The sequence below is a fragment of the Heteronotia binoei genome, chromosome 3 (assembly GCF_032191835.1).
Source record: "Heteronotia binoei isolate CCM8104 ecotype False Entrance Well chromosome 3, APGP_CSIRO_Hbin_v1, whole genome shotgun sequence".
Classification (NCBI taxonomy): domain Eukaryota; kingdom Metazoa; phylum Chordata; class Lepidosauria; order Squamata; family Gekkonidae; genus Heteronotia; species Heteronotia binoei.
The window spans coordinates 68,589,245-68,607,764 of NC_083225.1; the positions used below are offsets into that span (position 1 = coordinate 68,589,245).

The window sequence follows — 18,520 nt, forward strand, 5'->3', positions numbered from 1 at the left end:
TTACCTTAATGAGAACGAGGTCTGTTGCATCTAGCAAGATCATGGTCTTGAGAACAAAGATGAATTATTAAAAACAATGTCTCAACTCAAGGTATTTTTAATTTGAGAAGAATGGGAAGTTCCAGTAAAGCTTTTGAGGAAGTGGGTAGTGGCAGCAGCTGCCCCGCCTGCTATTGATTTCTCATATTACTTCTGGGCTTGAAAGGGGGAGTATGTAGATGGCAGAATCATTCATCTTGGTGAGCTGCCTGATTTTGTGCTGGTTGTTGCTGTTGTTCTCCCACTGGACCTGAAGCTTTGAGGCATCTTTCATTGTTACCACCTTATAGTTTATCATTCTGCCCATGGACAACTTACCTTTCTGCTTTGACGGAACTCACAGGATGGTAGGTACAACTTCAACTGTATTTTTGGTGGTCTGTGGGCTTGATCTCATGGAAACTCCCAGAATGGATCTCTCTCCCCTTCTCCCTCATAGTCACTTGCAGCCTTCTCCATCCACCAGCTGCCCATGTGAAAAATAGCTCCAGAGGTTCAGCAGGTTACAGCTGAATGGGAAATCAGCAGAAATCAGTTCCTTTCCTACCTGTTATGAGGTACTCTGCAAATTCAGTAAGATCTTGCACAAGAGTGCATATTGTGTGAGTGGGTGGGGGTTTCTGCTGACTTCCCCCTCATGCTACAGCCACACAATTCGTGCCCCATTCTTCTTGCTTTCTAGGGGACCCAAAGGTACAGCTTTTCAAAGGACACGAAAAAGAAAGAAGGGGAGAAAGATGTGTTTGTGAAGTTGTGAACTCGCTCTATTTACAGTTCACAGCACCCAACCCCAATGTATCTGGAAATGGTTGCTGAATGTAATAAATGTTTTTGAAGCTTAATCATTTCTTCTGTCTCCTTCTCCACCCTCATCTGCTCCCTGCTTTCTCTCATACTCAGAGAGATTTCCCCCATCATCATTTCCAAAGCCCTACCAGCTCTGTTTCATAATTTGTGAACACTGTGGCTGCCTGGGTTACCTAGCAGTTGTGGGTTCAGAGCACAATGGGAATATACAATGGATGTCACACAGATGCAAAGGTCATTTCAAACTCAGCCTTAGAAAAAAGTTTCCCATTTTAAGGGTGTGCTGGTTTAATCTGAGCTGGGATGGAGGGCAAGAAGGGAGCTGCCGCACTATATTTCACAGTGCAGATCAATGGTTGCTTGTTAAAACAAGACTTGCAGTGGGCAGTAGATTGAGAGACCAAGACCCATCTTGAGGCCCAAAAGTGTCAAATGATTTGAGTTCTAGAATGGTGATGATGTCATCTGATGATAGGAATGAGGAAAATGAGCAAAGCTAAAGAGGCAGAGACATTGCTTGAGATTAGACTTGCAGGGTTAGTCTTTAGTCTCAAGTCTTTATTGCCCATAAAGGACTATATGACTGCTTGCATTCCAAAAGGGAGAAGATTAAAACTGGGTAACAAGGAAGATTATTCAAAGGAAACTAACTACTGTATTCTGCAGCTTCTGTTTGGGGAAAGGGGCTTCACACTAGAGACAACAAGCTAAAAGGCTTATTATTTAATTGGGTTTTTTTTTTTAAATGCCACTTTTCCATCCAATTTAGGGTCCTCAAGAAAGAGTAAAAACAGATCTTTTAAAATATATTTATATAAAACAATTTATAAAACATATAAACAATGACAAAAATATAAGCATTTAACCAAAACCCATAAACCAGAAGGAGGTAAGGGCACACCAAACAAAATAGACTGACTCTTCACCCAATGAAACGAGCAGTAGGTTCAGGATGGACAACAGGAAATACCCCTTTACACAGAGAGTTATTAAAATGTGGAATTTGCTGCCAGAGGATGCTGATGGTCATAGGAATAAACAGCTTAATAAAATAAAATGAAACAGCAGAATAAAAAGGAATTACATAGATCGGGGTGGCCAATGGTAGCTCTCCAGATGTTTTTGCCTGCAACTCCCATCAGCCCCAGCCAGCATGGCCAATGGCTGGGGCTGATGGGAGTTGTAGGCAAAAAACATCTGGAGAGCTACCATTGGTCACCCCTGCCATAGATTCATGGAGGATGAGTCTATCAGTGGCTAGCCTACTAGCCATGGTGACTGAGGGGAACCTCCACATTCAGAGATACTAAACCTCTGAATACCAGTGCCAGGAGAAAACATCAAGAGAAGGCCTCAGCCTCTGTGGCCTATTTCTGGCCCTCCAGAGGAACTGGTTGGCCACTGTATGAGATGGGATTGTGGACTAGGAGGATCAGCAGGGCTCTTCTTATGTTTTTATGTTCACCCACTGGTGGAAGACAATGACAAAGGGAGACCTACAGATCTCCCAGGGAGGGATGGGGGTGTCTGTAATTGTATTGCCACAGCTGAAAAAGTCACCACTGCCACCTGCTTATCCAGTAGGATGCTCAGGTCTAGCTATACTCCAAAGCTACAAATGTACACCTTTAAGGAGAGTGCAATGCCACTAGGGTTGCCAAGTTTGTGTTGAAAAATACCTGGAGACTTTGGGGGTGGAGCTGAGAGAGGGTGGGGTTTGGGGAGGGGAGGGGAGGGGCCTCAGCATGAAACAGTGCCATAGAGTGCACCCTTCATGGCAGCCATTTTCTTTAGGGGAGCTGATCTCTGACAGCGGGAGATCAGTTGTAAAAGTGGGAGATCTCCAGGCCCCACCTGGAGACTGGCAACCCTAAAACCTCACTGAAGACACTCATTTCCTGAGTTAATCCTGCCACCCACCAGTAGCAGTTCTATCACATCCATCCTAGAACAGTTTCCAGACACTGATTAACTGTTTCCACAGCCTCTCTGGGATCCACTGGAAGTACAAGATAAAGCTGAGTATCATGCACATATTGATGACAACCAATCTCCAGATGACCTCTCCCAGCAGTTTTGTGTAGGTTGTTAAAAAGTATGGGGGACAAGACAGAACCTTGTGGGACTTCATAAACCAGAAGGCCAAGTAGCCAAACAGCAGTTCCTCAGCACCATGAAACCTGCCTTCCACATAGGACCAAAATTATCACAGAATGGCGCTTCACAATCCTGAAAGGTGATCCAAAAGGATATATTTTTTTTATTGATGGTGTTGAAAGCCACTAAGAGATTCAACAACAGGGTTGCACTCCTCCATCCACCTCCTGAAAGAGTTCATCCACCAGGCTGTTTACTCATAGCCAAGCTTGAAATCAAACAATTTGCTTCATCCAGGAATCCTTGGAGTTGTTTAGCTTCCACTCATAAAATCATCTTGCTCAAGAACAGTAAATTTGATAATGGGTGATCATCATTCAAACCTCCTAGGTCCAGAGTACATTCCTTTAGGAGTGGACACATCATTGCCTGCGTCAAGGCAGAGGTGACCATTCCTTCTCACAAGGAGGCACTTACCACCATCTCCCAGACCCAGTTATATGCACATATCCCAGGCAAATTTAAGCATCCATGGACAAGGGTTGTACAAACAGGCTGTAGACCTTTCTAGAATCCTGTCCAAATGCTCAACTAAAATAAACTGAAAAGTATTCCATAAAACTGAACAACATGGCAGGCTGTCAACAACTGACACTATTACTCCTGATGTAGAGTCACCATTAAGTGCTGAGGAAACCAGTCACAATGGGCCAAAGGGTTATCCATCTCCTCTCACAGGGCAGTTCTAATCATACAGAAGAGTTCCATAGGTGGATACAAACTAGACCAAAGGGTTATCCATCTCCTCTCACAGGGCAGTTCTAATCATACAGAAGAGTTCCATAGGTGGATACAATGGTTCTATAGGTGGATACAAACTAGACGGTTTGGATACAACGATAGTACATTTTCTCTCTGCCACCACCACCACAGGGCTGCTGGGCATGAACTGTGTTCCTGTGCATGCCTGCTCAAAAAAAGCCTTGCCCTTGTCCCATCTGGCTTTTGCTCCAGAAATCCAAGCATAGCCATTTCAAGTGGTCAAAATGGAACCACGTATGGCTTTTGCCAGAGGAAAGGCTGATAGAACACAACCCACCATCTCTTAAATGCTCTCCAGTTACCTCCTTAGTTATCAGTTTTTCTAGCTCCCCAGCCATCAAACCAAGGTTGCTTTATAGAATGAATAAAAGTGGTATCTACACCAAGCCCACCATTGCCAGAAGTCCATGCCCCACCAGCAATATCTTCCCCTTTCCTTTTTATTATATGTGTCTCTATATGTCATGATAGGCCAGACTTGCCCAGTCTTGTCACGTCTTGAAGTTAAGCAGGGTCAGCTCTGGATAGTATTTGGATGGGAGACCTCCAAGGCATACCAGGATCATGATGCAAAGGCAGAAAACAGCAAGCCACCTCTGAACATCTCTTGTCTTGAAAACCCTACATGGTTGACATAAGTCAAGGAGAGAGGTAGGTCCTCCCAGCATATGCTATTGTGCATGCTGAATCCATCCAAGTTGGCAACCACTAGCTCTCAGACTTGGAGACAACCTCAGTTCTGCACTTCTAGTAAAAATAGTCATGGGCAGGGGAGAGTTCTGGGGCTTTCCCCAGTCTTTTATTACCTTCTTAATGCCCCCAGTGTTCCCATCAAGGTGGGGGTTTCCAGCATGACCAGGAAGCTTACATGCCGAGCAGCAGCCCTAAACCTCTCTTCCCTTTTCTCTCATTTTTTTTGAGATAAGAAATAAGAATAGCAGCTCTGACTTGCCAGGGATCTTCCTAGGTAGAACACAGCAGCAGGGTTCCTCCCTTTTCTTCCCCATGACCATTTTCATGCCAGAAGACTTTAATCTGGGGAAGGGAAATGATTACACTGTGCTCAGCTCTGCTGAGTAGGACACAGTGTCATATGTTCTCTTCAGGATTCTAGTGACAGCAAGACCAATCACATAACAACTTTATGAATTTATTTTTATTCGATTTTTATTTTATGTACTAAACTGCTTTATTAAGCACAGTAGAACACTATACTAACAGGAGCAAATACTTAAGCAAATGCACACCTAATTTTAAAAATCATATACAACTATCAAGGATACCAACAGAAACTAGTAGGTGGCTACCTGCTGAGAAGTAAAGAACATGTTTCAGAAACAGCAAGGAGGAACTACCTTTGGTCCTGCACAGCTTTGCTCCCTCAGAATTGAAGCTGGAGCATAAAAGCAACCTTGGTTTCTTAGGATGGTTTCTTATCACAGATATACCATCTTCCTACAGCCATCTCTTCCATTCATATTCTGACTACATCTTGTCTGAGGGCCACACTTACTTTCACAGTGCGTGTAAAGCAATAGCAAGGTTTAAGCACTCCCTAACCACTCCTGTTCCATCCTCCTCCTGGCTATTTGGTGTGTTTCCGCAAGGAGCAGTTTCTCTTCTAATTTTAACTTTGGGTAGCTGTTCCTCACTTTTCCAGACATTCATGCAGAGGGACCCCCAAGAATGAATTTCTGATTGCTGTTCAGTTTTAACCATGAATTGCTTAACCTGTCTCTTGTTTCCAGATACTTCCCAGAAGGTCTTTCTAGTAACTGGTTCTGTTCAGTTTAACCCCATTTTAGTAGATCTTCCCAGCCTGAAGGTTTCTTTTATATTTGGACATCTTCCTTTTTCTCAGTGACAGCATTGAAGCTTTTCTTTCTTTGCTCAAGTTTTAACTTGATTCTGAGGTGCAGGGTTCTTAGGCCCGACATTCAGAGGATATTGTGTTGGAAAACCTCACAAGAGAAAAGGACATGAATAAAGGACATATTCTCCAAGGTGCTGGCACACACAGTATTGTTTTAGTGTCACAATATATATTACAATACCTGCTATTGGATTACATCAGAACTGGTAATAGTGAAGAATAGTAGCTGAATATTTTGCCTGTTGTAGTCACGGCAACAATGAGGTTTTAGTCTTCCTTGGTGTCAAAATTAAATTTGCCATAATATTTAAATAAATCTGTAGCAAAAGTTAGGGAAAGGTGTTTATTTTTCTCAAATGAGGACATATTTTCTCAAATGCTGAAGACAGGTGACTTGTGAGCAGGGGTTGCTAACTAGTTTATGCTCCACCCAGAGTAAGCGTTGCTAACCAGAGGCTAGCCACCAGCCAGGGGAAAAATGTGTGGTGGGAGCCCTTCCAGTGAAGCAGTGATTTCCCTTTTGGCACATGCACCCAGAATGTTATAGTTTAACCATAGAGTTAATGTCATGACATCACTGGTGAGGGTCCCCACTATGCATGCAGGAAGAACTTCTCCCCACCATCCAGCTGAGTATCAGTGGTCAATGCTGGGGGACAGGGTGTAAGAAACCATGCCTCTCTACCTAGGGCCCATGTGGACCCACATCCAGCCTGCGGACACTCTATGTATTCTTGTAGGAAGTTTTATTCCAGTCATTCTTACTCCTTGGCCTGCCCTTTTCATAATACAATAACTTATTTACATGTATTCTGTCTTCCACAATTTTCATCCTGTAACTGTGACCTAACTTTTCATCCTGTAACTGAGACCTAACTTTTGAGCTTTTTCCCTTCTAGGGAGATTTGAGGGCATGCCTGGAGAGGGTGGAGTTTGGGGAGTGAATTCAGCAGGGATGTGATGCCATAGAGTTAACCCTCCGAAGGTTCAGTTTCTTCTGAGGGAACTGAACTCTGTAGTTAAGTGATCCTGGGAGAACTCTAGGTAGCTCACATTGCTGCAGTAAATGCAGAGGTGTTTTTCAGTTGCAGCAGAGCATCCACACAGCAGTTTTGCCCTTTTTCTTTGTCTCTGCCTCCTGGGGCTGCCATTATCTATTATGCCACCAAAGGACTTTTTCTGTAATTGACAGATTGGTATAATGCAATGATGTAACAATCTACTGCAATAATTACTAGTTCCCAGATATATGTTTAAGGTAAGTCTGTAGCCTTTTTCATTGCAGAGTTATAATGGGAAATGTACAATCTGCACCTTTCCCTTTATAACTCCTCAATTCAATAGGTAGAGGCCTACTTTTAATTTTAAAAATGAAAGCTGAGAATCTGGAAAAGTCTAACATGCCATCTTGTGTGTTAATTATAAACAAGACTAATAGTAATATATTGTTTGGTCTGTTTCCTCATGGATATTTTGCTCTGCCCTGGCTTCCTTACAGCAGCCCTGTTTTAAAGATCTCCACATGATGCCATCCTCTGTTCATCCTGCTTCTATTTCCCACCCCCTGTTTTGCTGCAACCTTTCCCAAACCTGGTTTGACACAGTCTCTTTGGAAGCCACAGCACCTTGAGGTGCACACTTGGATGCAGGTCCCACAACATCAATGCCATTTTCCTTACATCAGCCTTCATGGTTGCTATTTATGCTCCCCCACCCTCGGAGGGATCTTTTAAAAATAAATGAGTGTCAGAACTCAGTAACACAAGGACATTATATCAATCTATTGCCACAATCTTCTCACTTACAGTCATACTTAACAGAAACCTACCAAGCATCATAACGGGAGCAAGCATTAACAAAGATCTTCCTGATGCCCATCATTGCCATTTTGCAGGAACAAGGGCAATGCGCATATTTGCCATGCAGGCACAATCTTGGTGCACTTGAACATGAAGCCTGAAATCTACTGGCCACTTTGCATATACTGAGGCTGGATGTGCATCATAAATGTGCATGTTGCCCCAGTTCACACAACATGGCATCTGTGCCTCCTGGGAGGATTAACTAAATGCTCCTGAGGTCCATGGTTGCCATGCTGTGTGAACACTGACAATGGACATATTTAACATGCATGTACAACCTCTGTGCACTTGAACAGGAACCCTGAAAAATCTAGTGGTCATTCTGCATATACTGATGCTGCACATGCATGTCAAATACACATATTGTCCCAGTTCACACAACATTGGCAACTGTACCTATTGGGAGGATTGCAAATACTACCTGCTCCCATTATGTATGACGAGTAGACTCTGGGTATTCATGACTACAAAAGGACAAATTTGTATATATAAAGTGTCTACATTTTCAAAATCCACATGTTGCCTATATATTACAAAGATAGGTCACATCTTAGGCCATTTTCCTCATTCGTAGTGACCATCTATTTTGTAAGTGCTTATAGGCTGATAAAGCTAAGCTGCAGAACCATCCTTAGAGATTAATTTTCGCATCTATGGGCATTGTAGAAGATTTTGATCAGTGGTTGTGTGATTTACTAAATGAAAGATAAAATGCTCCCATCCTGGCTCAACATTCTACATTGTGTGGAAGTTTTGTTTGAAATGACGCAGTTCCTTTATACTTTTTTTCCTCCAGGTGAACAGGTGGTTTTTAATCACAAAACGATGTTCATGTTCATGTTCCCACTCCAAGGAGAGAGAGAAGAAATACCTATGCATCTCTTTGGGCAGGAAGGTAAGTATCTGCCTTTCACTACAATTAGCTGCTTAACAGAGCATTCAAATATTCTAACCTTGTGTGGGTTAATGCAAATGGTTAGCATGCAGTGTTTTGTATTACAAATCAAATTACTTAGGAGGCACCATTAATTCTGAGATTAATTATCAGCTTTCACCCTCTATAAAATCTCCAACTGAGAGGGTGGTTCCCCAACTAAAGCCATGAAATGAAGATATTTAAACCAGATGTAGACCAATAGTCCCCTGACCTGGATAGCCCAGGCTACCCAATGTCATCAGATCTTGGAAGCCAAGATGGGTTGGTCCTGGTCCATATTTGAATGGGAGACTACCAAGGAATACCAGGGTCGCTACACAGAGGCAGACAATGCCCAACTACCTGTGAATGTCTCTTGCCTTGAAAACCTCACTCATCAAAAGTCTGTTATGACTTGACAGCACTTTTCCACCAAACCAATGGAGGAGCCAGTTTGGTGAAGTGGTTAAGTCTGTGGATTCTTATCTGAGAGAAACGGGTTTGATTCCCCACTCCCCCACTTGCAGCTGCTGGAATGGCCTTGAGTCAGCCATAGCTTTCGCAGAGCTGTTCTTGAAAGGGCAGCTTTTATGAGAGCTCTCTCAACCTCACCTACCTCACATGGTGTCTGTTGTGGGGGGAAGAAGATAAAGAAGATTGTAAGTCGCTCTGAGATTTGAATTCAGAAAGAAGGGTGGGGTATAAATCTGTGGTCTTCTTCTTCTTCCTGAACAACAGCTGTAACAACAGGAAACAAAATGGTTAGGAATTGTTTCCATGTATCAATGGATGCTATTTATGCACAGTGGCAGGATTCCTCAACACTTTAGGTCAGAGCTCTCTACTGGCCTATTTTTGTTGGGTTATGGAGTGCCTGCTGGTTGCTGGGATTCTGGCAAAGAATGCTGGATGCAGGTTGTTTCCACACAGTGGTCTTGCTCCACCTTGCCCCCCAAAACAGCAGCATTTCCTTTGGAGACTTCTGTATGACACCATCTTGTGGGGTTGTTGCTCCCCTCCTTGGCCAGGCTGAGCTGCTAGGAATCTTGGGTACAGCCAGCCCACTTAGACATTTATTTATTAAGGCAAATTTCATGCTACCTGTCCAGCAACCTGTTTGAGGCAGTTAACAACTAAAATAAACCAAAACGATTAAAGCCAATGCCATTTAAACAGCCAAGACATAACGGTATAACATACACACTGGGCAATCTAAAATATTGTAGATGAAATTATGATCAGATCAGAAGAAGACAACAGAATGTTTAAAGCCTTTAGTCAAAAGCCTGGGGGGGGGGGGGAGAGAAATGGTTTAACCTGGTGCCTAAATAAAGTAAGGAGGGAGATTGTTTCAAAGGCAAGATGCCACCACAGAAAAAGCCCTGTCTCTGGTCATCATGCACCTCATCACTGAAGGCAGGTAGCACAGAGAGCAGGGCTTCAAATTGGTATAAACAATACAGGGAAGGCAACCCTTCTCTGAGCATCCTCCTATTGATTAGCTTTAGATAGAAAAATGGGGTAATTGCCACATCTTCAACAGGTAAATGCAGATATAACTGATGTCTCTGTGTTGCTGCTAATAAAGCTGTAACAACAGCATTGTTCCAATGCACATAGCACCAAGCACCTAATGCTTGGTCTGAACACTTCAACAAGAGCTTCAGTCTACAATTACTTAAGGATCTAAATGGTCTACGAATAATATTTGCATTTAATCTATAGTGACAGTGCAATTTCCTCTTCTCCAGGCAACCCCTCCTTGGGACAAAAGCAGATTGTTTTTCTTCCTCCTCTGCCTGTTTCCAAAGATTGTGCCTGCTGTATGGTATCCTAAATCTTTGCCCTGTGATGTGAGTGTTAATGCCTTGGAAGATCTTCTGATAGTGGACTGCAGGAACCGCCACCTTGCCACATTCCCGGAGGGTATCCCGACCAACACTACCAACCTGACACTTTCCATCAATAACATTCAGGACATTAAGCAAGCTAACTTTGAGAACCTCAAGAACCTGGTGGAAGTTGACTTCAGGTGCAATTGTATGCCAATTACATTGGGGCCAAAGGATCATATCTGCAACAATAGTTTGAATGTCCAACATGGCACTTTTGAAAAACTCACCCAGCTGAAATCACTGTACTTGGATGGAAATCGGCTCTCAGAAGTCCCCCGGGGTCTACCTCAAAATTTACATCTACTGAGTCTTGAAGCAAACAACATCATTTCCATCAACAGAGAAAGTCTGAAAGAACTTGGGAATGTAGAAATTCTTCTTCTTGGGAAGAACTGCTATTTCCGCAACCGTTGCAATGTAACTTTTCAGGTTGAAAATACTGCTTTCCAGGACCTGAAAAAGTTAACAGTGTTGTCCTTGAAAGCCAATAACTTAAGTAGCATCCCACAGAATCTGCCATTCAGTTTGAAGAAACTATACATTCATGATAATCAAATTAAAAATATCACTCACCATGACCTAAACTATCTTAATAATTTGGAGGTTCTTGATTTAAGTGGCAACTGCCCACGCTGTCACAATGCTCCATACCCTTGTGACCCATGTCCCAATAACACCAGTCTTCTCATCAGTCCCACAGCTTTTGCCTCTTTAAAACAATTAAAATTTCTGCGACTACACAGCACCTCTCTTCATCAAGTGAACCCTAAGTGGTTTGAACATACTACAAATCTTGAAGTGCTTGACCTTTCACAAAATTATTTGGCTAAAGAAATTGAAGATGCCAAGTTTCTGAATTTCCTTCCTAATCTCATAGACTTAGATTTATCTTTCAATTATGATCTGCAACAATACCCTCCATGTTTGAATCTGTCACACACATTTTCTAATCTTACTAAGCTTAAATACTTGAGACTAAGGGGTTATGTTTTCAAAACACTGGACTGGAATGCTGTACGCTATTTGAGAAATCTCATTAATCTTACTGAGCTGGACTTTGGAACTAATTTTATCAGGAATGCTAACTTTAATATGTTCACAGACTTCCCAGCTCTTCAAATCATAAACCTTTCCTTCAATAAAATATCTCCTTCTTCAAAAGGGTTCAGTGAGGTTCCATTTTATTCTAGTCATGTGCCTTTATTTGACCAATATAAGGAGATGCATTATTTCATATATGATAAATATAGTCGTAGCTGCAACTCTAAAGACCAAGAGATGTCTTCTTCCTTGCCACATGGTATTGAACCTTCTTGTATTCGATATGGCAAAACACTGGATTTAAGCAGAAATAACATGTTTTTTATTAATCCCTCTGATTTCCAGAACTTTGCTTCTGTTAAGTGTCTTAATTTGTCAGACAATGCCATGAGCCAAACCTTTGTTGGAAATGAATTCCACTTTTTGTCTGGCTTGAAGTATTTGGATTTCTCTAACAATCGAATTGATTTACTATATTCAAATGCTTTTCAAGAGCTGAAAGAACTAGAAATCCTAGACCTTAGTGATAACAAGTACTATTTTCAGGCAGAAGGTGTCACTCACATGTTGAATTTTACCAGTAATTTGGCTTCTTTGAAAAAGTTGATCCTGAATGGGAATGAGATTTATACTTCTGCTGACAAAGGGATGGCAAGCAATTCTATCCAAACACTGGAATTCAGAAAGAATCGCTTGGATATCTTGTGGAAAGAGGGAAATCATGACTACTTGTCATTCTTCAAGGAGCTGAAGTGCCTAACAGAGCTTGACATCTCTGACAACTCCCTGAGTTCTTTACCTAAGGAGGTGTTTGACGGCCTGCCTCTACAGCTCCAGCAGCTCAATCTGAGCAATAATAAACTGAAGACATTTCATTGGGGGAAACTTCAAGTTCTGAAGAACCTGAAAATCCTGGATCTTAGCAACAACCTGTTGACCACTGTCCCCCTTGAGCTGTCCAACTGCTCTGGAGCTCTTCAAAGCCTCACACTGCGACACAACCGGATCAAAAAGCTGCCAGACAATTTTCTCCGAGGTGCTTTCCAGCTGAGATACCTGGACCTCAGCTCTAATAAGATCAGAACAATCAGGAGCTCCAGCTTCCCCCAGAACGTGATCAACAGCCTGAACAAGCTACTTCTGAATGGCAATCCTTTCAAATGTGATTGTGATATTGTGTGGCTGGCCTGGTGGATGAACAGAACTAATGTGACTATTCCACGGTTGGCAACAGATGTGATTTGTGCAGGCCCAGCTGCATGGAGAGGTAAGGGTGTGGTTTTATTGGATTTGGATACCTGTGAACTGGACTACTCCCAGACCCTTTACTGTGTGTCAGCCTTCATAATTATGTTTCTGATGGTTCTCCCAGTTACCAGTCACCTGTATTTCTGGGACGTGTGGTATATCTACCATTTCTGCACAGCCAAGCTAAAAGGATATAGGCGTCTGCTTTCCTCGAAAGTTCTGTATGATGCTTTTGTTGCTTATGATATAAAAGATGCAGCAGTAAATGAATGGGTCCTAAAAGAACTCGTTGAAAAACTGGAAAATGAGCAAGATAAACAATTCAATTTGTGCTTGGAAGAAAGAGACTGGCTACCGGGACAGCCAGTTTTGGATAACCTTTCTGAGAGCATAGAAATGAGCAGAAAAACTATATTTGTGCTGACTAACAGGTACATTGCTTGTGGTAATTTCAGAACAGCCTTTTACCTGGCACAACAACGGCTCATGGATGAAAAAGTAGATGTAATCATCTTGGTATTTCTTGAAAAGGTTTTACAGAAATCAAAATATCTCCGTCTCCGGAAGCGACTGTGTAGTAGGTCTGTACTTGAATGGTCAACCAGTCCTCAGTCTCAGCATTATTTCTGGCATTGCCTGAAAAATGCATTAGCAGCAAACAATGATGTGAGCTATAACATTTTATTTAAAGAAACGGTATAGCTTGGTCTTGTTCTAGGAAATCCTTTGCAGATTAAGCCTTGTTGAGGGAATAGATTGAGGCTGAGTATCATTTTTTGCATGCATGAAAGGAGTCGCTTTTTGCAAACCCTCAGTTTAAATCTCAGCTCTGTAATGGATTCACTAGATAACCTCAGGCAAGCTACACACACTCTCTTAGCCTCTCTATCTGCAAAATGACTACAATAACACTGACCTACCTTACAGGGTTGTTGTATGGTTTACAAGATATGCCAAGTATTATTACCATTAAAGCAAGCACGGCAAGTATCATTCAAAAGTAGTCTCTTGTAAGCACAACTTATAGAACAGAGGTTCTGGCTTATTAGAGGCAAATGCTGTTGAAGGACAATCAGTTTGTCAATGCAATTTTTCGTATAAAATGTGCAGTGATGTGCATGGAGTTTTTTGGACAGACCTTTGTGAGCTATCAAAACTCTGAGAGAGGAAAGAGTAAAAGGGCAGAAGAGACTATACCTTCAGACGTTTGTAGCTATTATTTATAACCTTTCCTGTATGTCTGTGCTCTTCCCATGTCCCCCTAAGAAGCTGAAATGCGGCTACTTCTTTGCAACCATGTATGTTGTGAATAAGCAGCAGGGCAGTTTCTGGTTCACATCGCCTCTCTTTTAGGAAGCTACATTTTACCACAGCTATGAATTTACTAGGTAGAAATAGGCAAGTTATTCTGTCTTAATCTTGATTTGAATAAAAGCATCAACTCTAGTTCTTAGTGGAAGTGGGTTTTTAGTGGAGTTGAGCATGGATGAAAAACAGTATGTATTTGTGTTTTTCTCTTTCATAGAGGAACTCAGTAGTTCCTCAGGTGGCTATTTCCCCCCACCCCCCTCTGTCTGCCCCTTCATTGCTTCTCCTTCTGAAAACATGGCTTTATTATAGAATAAAAAGAGCATTTGATACATGTTGAAATTACTGGTATTTTCAGTTTTTAAATAAATCATACCTCAGTTCTAGAATGTGAGTCCTCCCCCACTCCCATGCTGAGGACAGAAGAATGGTGTTATGATTTCTAGACATAGGCCCTATTCAGACACACAGTATAATCAGATGTCGCTGCTGTTGCCTTCCGGATTTAAAATGACTGATCAGACAGCAACACCCGCCTCCCAGTATTAACTCATAGTAGCCCCCCCCCCAAATCCTTCTCGGAACTGGATTATTTTGTTACCTGCTCCTTTGTGGTGTTTTTTGAGTTTTCCGGTTTCACCTCATAGTTTTCTCCATCGGGATAGTTCTGCTGTGATATTAACCAACTTCCTGATGTCTGAAGGCTGTCCCAGAGCAAAAGGAGCCTCAGACACCCAGTTTACGGTCGCCATTTTTTAACCACTTAGCGATATGTGCATGACCGCATAATGTTTTAACATATGCGCATGCACATATGTGCATAATGTGCACATGCACATACTAGTGGAAGAAAAAAAAAAGAACTGCATGGTGCCGTCCTATGGACAGCAGAAGACAGTTTCACCATGGAGTGATTCAAATTGCAGTATGGCAGTCTGATCGATAATATCTGAAACAAAGATATTCGGACAGAACCAGGTCAGTTTAACATGGACTTAACACGCTGTTTGAACAGGGCCATAGATAAGTATGGAATGATATGATAGTTATACTGACACAGACCTATTATGCACAGGTATTTTGCCTCACTTTCACTGTGCAGGTCCCTTGAGTTTTCTTTTTCATTCTGTATTTCATTTCCTCCCTTCAGCGCTTGGTTTGCTTTCCGTTCACTGTTTACGTTAGTTTTCTGAGAGTGCTTTTGTGCTGATTTATTCCTTGCTTCACTTCCAATCTGGCTGGGTTGTCTTATGTGCTGCCCAGTTCAAACTGGGTGGCATGAGAAGACAGTGCAAAGCTGTGCCTGCTGGGAGCCATCGGCTCCCTGCATGCACAGAGAGCCTGGCTGATCCACCCTTTCCTGCCACCTGGTTTCAACCCTCTCTAGAGGTAGACAATCCCTGTCTTCTTGATTAACCCCATTCATCTTGATGATTATGATTTACTTGGCATCTGTCAAGTTCTTTTTCAATCTGTTTCACAACTCTTTTCATTGCAGTTATTTTATTAGCCATCTAAAGGACGTTTTATGGAGACTGTGGCCTGTAAACATCTCAGTAAACAAATACAACAAAGAATATGCTTACCATTTATAATAAAGATGCATATCTGTATAGAACTTCCACAAACAAATGGAAAAGAGTGAAACTTTTGTTTTCAGCACATTTCTTTATGTTCTGAATAATTCTTCCTTCTATTCTTACAAACAAAACCAGAAGACTACAATTATTTTTGTCCCCTGGCAACCCTAATGGGCATCCATACTTCGTAGCCCTGTCTTATAGAAGCAGACAGTGAGCGTTTGGTTCCTTGCCAGTAGATAAAGCTGTGGTTTTTGCACAGGTACATGGGTATGTCCTGGGAGGTTCAAGATTATCTAGGGTTTCCAGCTCCTAGTTGGGAAAGGAGGGCACATTTGTATACAAACTGTCTTATACCACATTTATGGGGCAATTTCCATTGCTGAGGAGTTTAAAATGTGCAGTTATGATGTCAGAAACCATCACTAACATTATGGTACTAAAATTTTATGCTTAGTGTGGATAGCAGGGACTGGATTTGTATTCAAAATAGGAGAAATGTGCAGCAATTTATTTTTGCCCCCTGTAGGTGGCAGCAATTCATTGCTCCTGAAATCTGCTTTTAAAAAGTTGATTGTAATATCCAATAAAGATATGAATTTGGACTATTTTTCTAAAAGCTGTTGAAGAATGTGCAACTGAAGGAAACTTACCTGTCTGAAATCTGCAGTGAAAATATTTTAAATAAATGACTTGCACTGACAATACACTCTAATGTTCAGCAACATAAAAATCATTGGTTGCTGGCACACATAATACTTTCCAGTACTTTTGTGGGAACAGGACCCATGATCAAAGCACAGGAAAATGCATATCTTGCCAACATTTTCATTAACATAAATATGAGGTCTTGAGGAATGCCAGGATAAAAATGTAATAGAATGCTGAAAGCATTTTTTCATGATGACGTGACGTATTGTTGAGACTTATTTCACCAGAATAAAAACAAAAACAATTCCACTGGTGCACTTGGGAAAGGTAACAGCAACAGTATGCAATGCTGCTATTAGGAGCAACTCATTCGTAAAGTGGTGAACCAGTTTATTCTAATGTTCAGTGTTAAACCAAAAAAAGTTGAGATGTTTCTGGTAGAGAATATGGCTGAAAGCACAGTCTGCAGCATACAGACGGGAGTCTTTTTGAGAAATGTTGAACTATAAAATGTAATATAAATAAATAGGATGGTAATTGATTGCGCCTCACGCAAAATATCCCTAGTTGTACTAAGAAACACTGAAGGAATGAATAGGTGGTTGGTGTCCCTTTGAGAAGCCAGCCATTACTTACATAATGAGGGACCATGTGTGGACACTATGGGAAATGTACTTTGGAAGCATTTCTGAAAAGTCTGAAGCATGGTATTTTCACCAGCCTTTGGTACCTACAGCCTTACTGTGACTAAGAAATAAGCCAAATTTTGACACACTGCAAAAGTCAGCCAGATTCTTATCTGCCTTTGGGCACTTGAAGCAGGCAGAGCAGCCTAAACTGTTATCAGTGCCACCTGAAATGTTTCCTTTCTATCATAAATATAAACCAGGAGGCAAAGCATATTGTGACATCCATGCAAGACAGTTTTAAGACAAACACCAATATTCTAGCTATTTAGTCCTTGAGGAGTTACTTGTATATAAGGATTGGTTACAAATTACCCCCAATATGGGATAGCAGTGATAGCAGTTCCAACACCCAATCTGTATATAGCAGTGCACACTCATTACAAGCTTGGCATGGGCAAGGTCAGATTAGGATAGACTGTTTTGGTGCTAGCTCATGATTCAGAGCAAAGTCTCCAGGGGTTCAGATGCAGTTTGGGAGATGACTTCAGCATACATCTGCCATGAACTCAGAGCAGTTTTATATCTTAATAATGTGTCCAAAAGCAGGATGCACCGATAAACTTCCTGTATTGAGGGATATTATTAACATTCAAAACATAGACTCAGGCCTCTCTCTCACTGAGGAAGCTGCTACCAGTGCAGCATTCATGTACATATCTTAAGGCAGGGGTGTCAAATGCCTGGCCTGCACACCAGAACCAGCCCACCCAGAGCTTTAATCCGGCTCCCCTGGGTTTTTTCTCCCCTCTCCTACCCCTCCTGCCCTCACCATTTAAGCTCCGAATCTGAGGAAGTTCCCTTCTCTTTCAGTTCCCTGCCTTTTCTGCCTCATCTTTGCAGGCAGAAGCAGGAAACAAAGCTGCAAGGGAAATGTGGAATGGATTTCTCCATTAAGGTCTCTGTGCCCAGATAGATAGGGCCCAGAGACCTTAACGGAAAATCAATTCCATGTTTTCCTTGCAACTTTGTCTGTGCTGCAATGTGTTTCAGCATTCCTATATAGACAGCTAAAGCTCATGCTTCCTGGAGTTGTGTGCTTGCAAATAAACGGTTGAAGCTTTGAGCCAGTTTGTCTCTGCTCAGTGGAACTGACCTAGTGAGTACTCTAATCTGGGAACCCACAGCCAAAGGAGGATATTACACTGGAGAGCCATTGCCGGGGGAGGGGGGAGAAGCTTTCAATGCCATTTTATTGTTTTCCCAGGCTCAGAGCATTTTATAGTTTTAATTTCTTCTGTGATCCTTGTGCTTTTTTTTAATTGCATTGCCAAACCCCAGAGAATTTTATATTTTTAGTTTCTGCTGTGCTTGTGCTTTTTCATTAAGTTTTATTTTAATAATCGTGTTGCCAAATCCCACGATTCCTCTCCTTTCCATTTTAAACAAAATATTGCAAAAGTTTTAAGCATATTTATATTTTAAGTTAAAAATAATATCTTTTGCCTATGTCCTTTATAAAGTTTGTCTATGTCCTTTATACAGTTCATATCTTTGTTACCTCACATTACATTTTATGACACACATGGTCCAGCTCCACAAAGTCCCATTTGTGTCAGATCCTGCCCTCCTAGCAGATGAGTTTGACACCCCTGCCTTAAGGATTGCCTTCTCTTCTGTGACCCATTTAACCTATCCACTCCAATCATCTTCAGAAGACCTGCTTCAGGTGCCCCCGTCATCTGAGTCTAGACA

At 41.8% G+C, this 18,520-nt stretch overlaps 1 protein-coding gene across 1 annotated transcript; it reads left to right on the forward strand.

The window, feature by feature from the left end:
- The first annotated feature begins 237 nt into the window (after window positions 1-237).
- Window positions 238-13,381, forward strand: LOC132568298 (toll-like receptor 7). Its single transcript, XM_060233968.1, has 3 exons — window positions 238-386; window positions 8,297-8,395; window positions 10,168-13,381. Exons 1-3 carry the CDS (start codon window positions 345-347, stop codon window positions 13,300-13,302), a joined length of 3,276 nt encoding a protein of 1,091 aa, XP_060089951.1. The 5' UTR covers window positions 238-344; the 3' UTR covers window positions 13,303-13,381.
- Window positions 13,382-18,520: the final 5,139 nt, after the last annotated feature.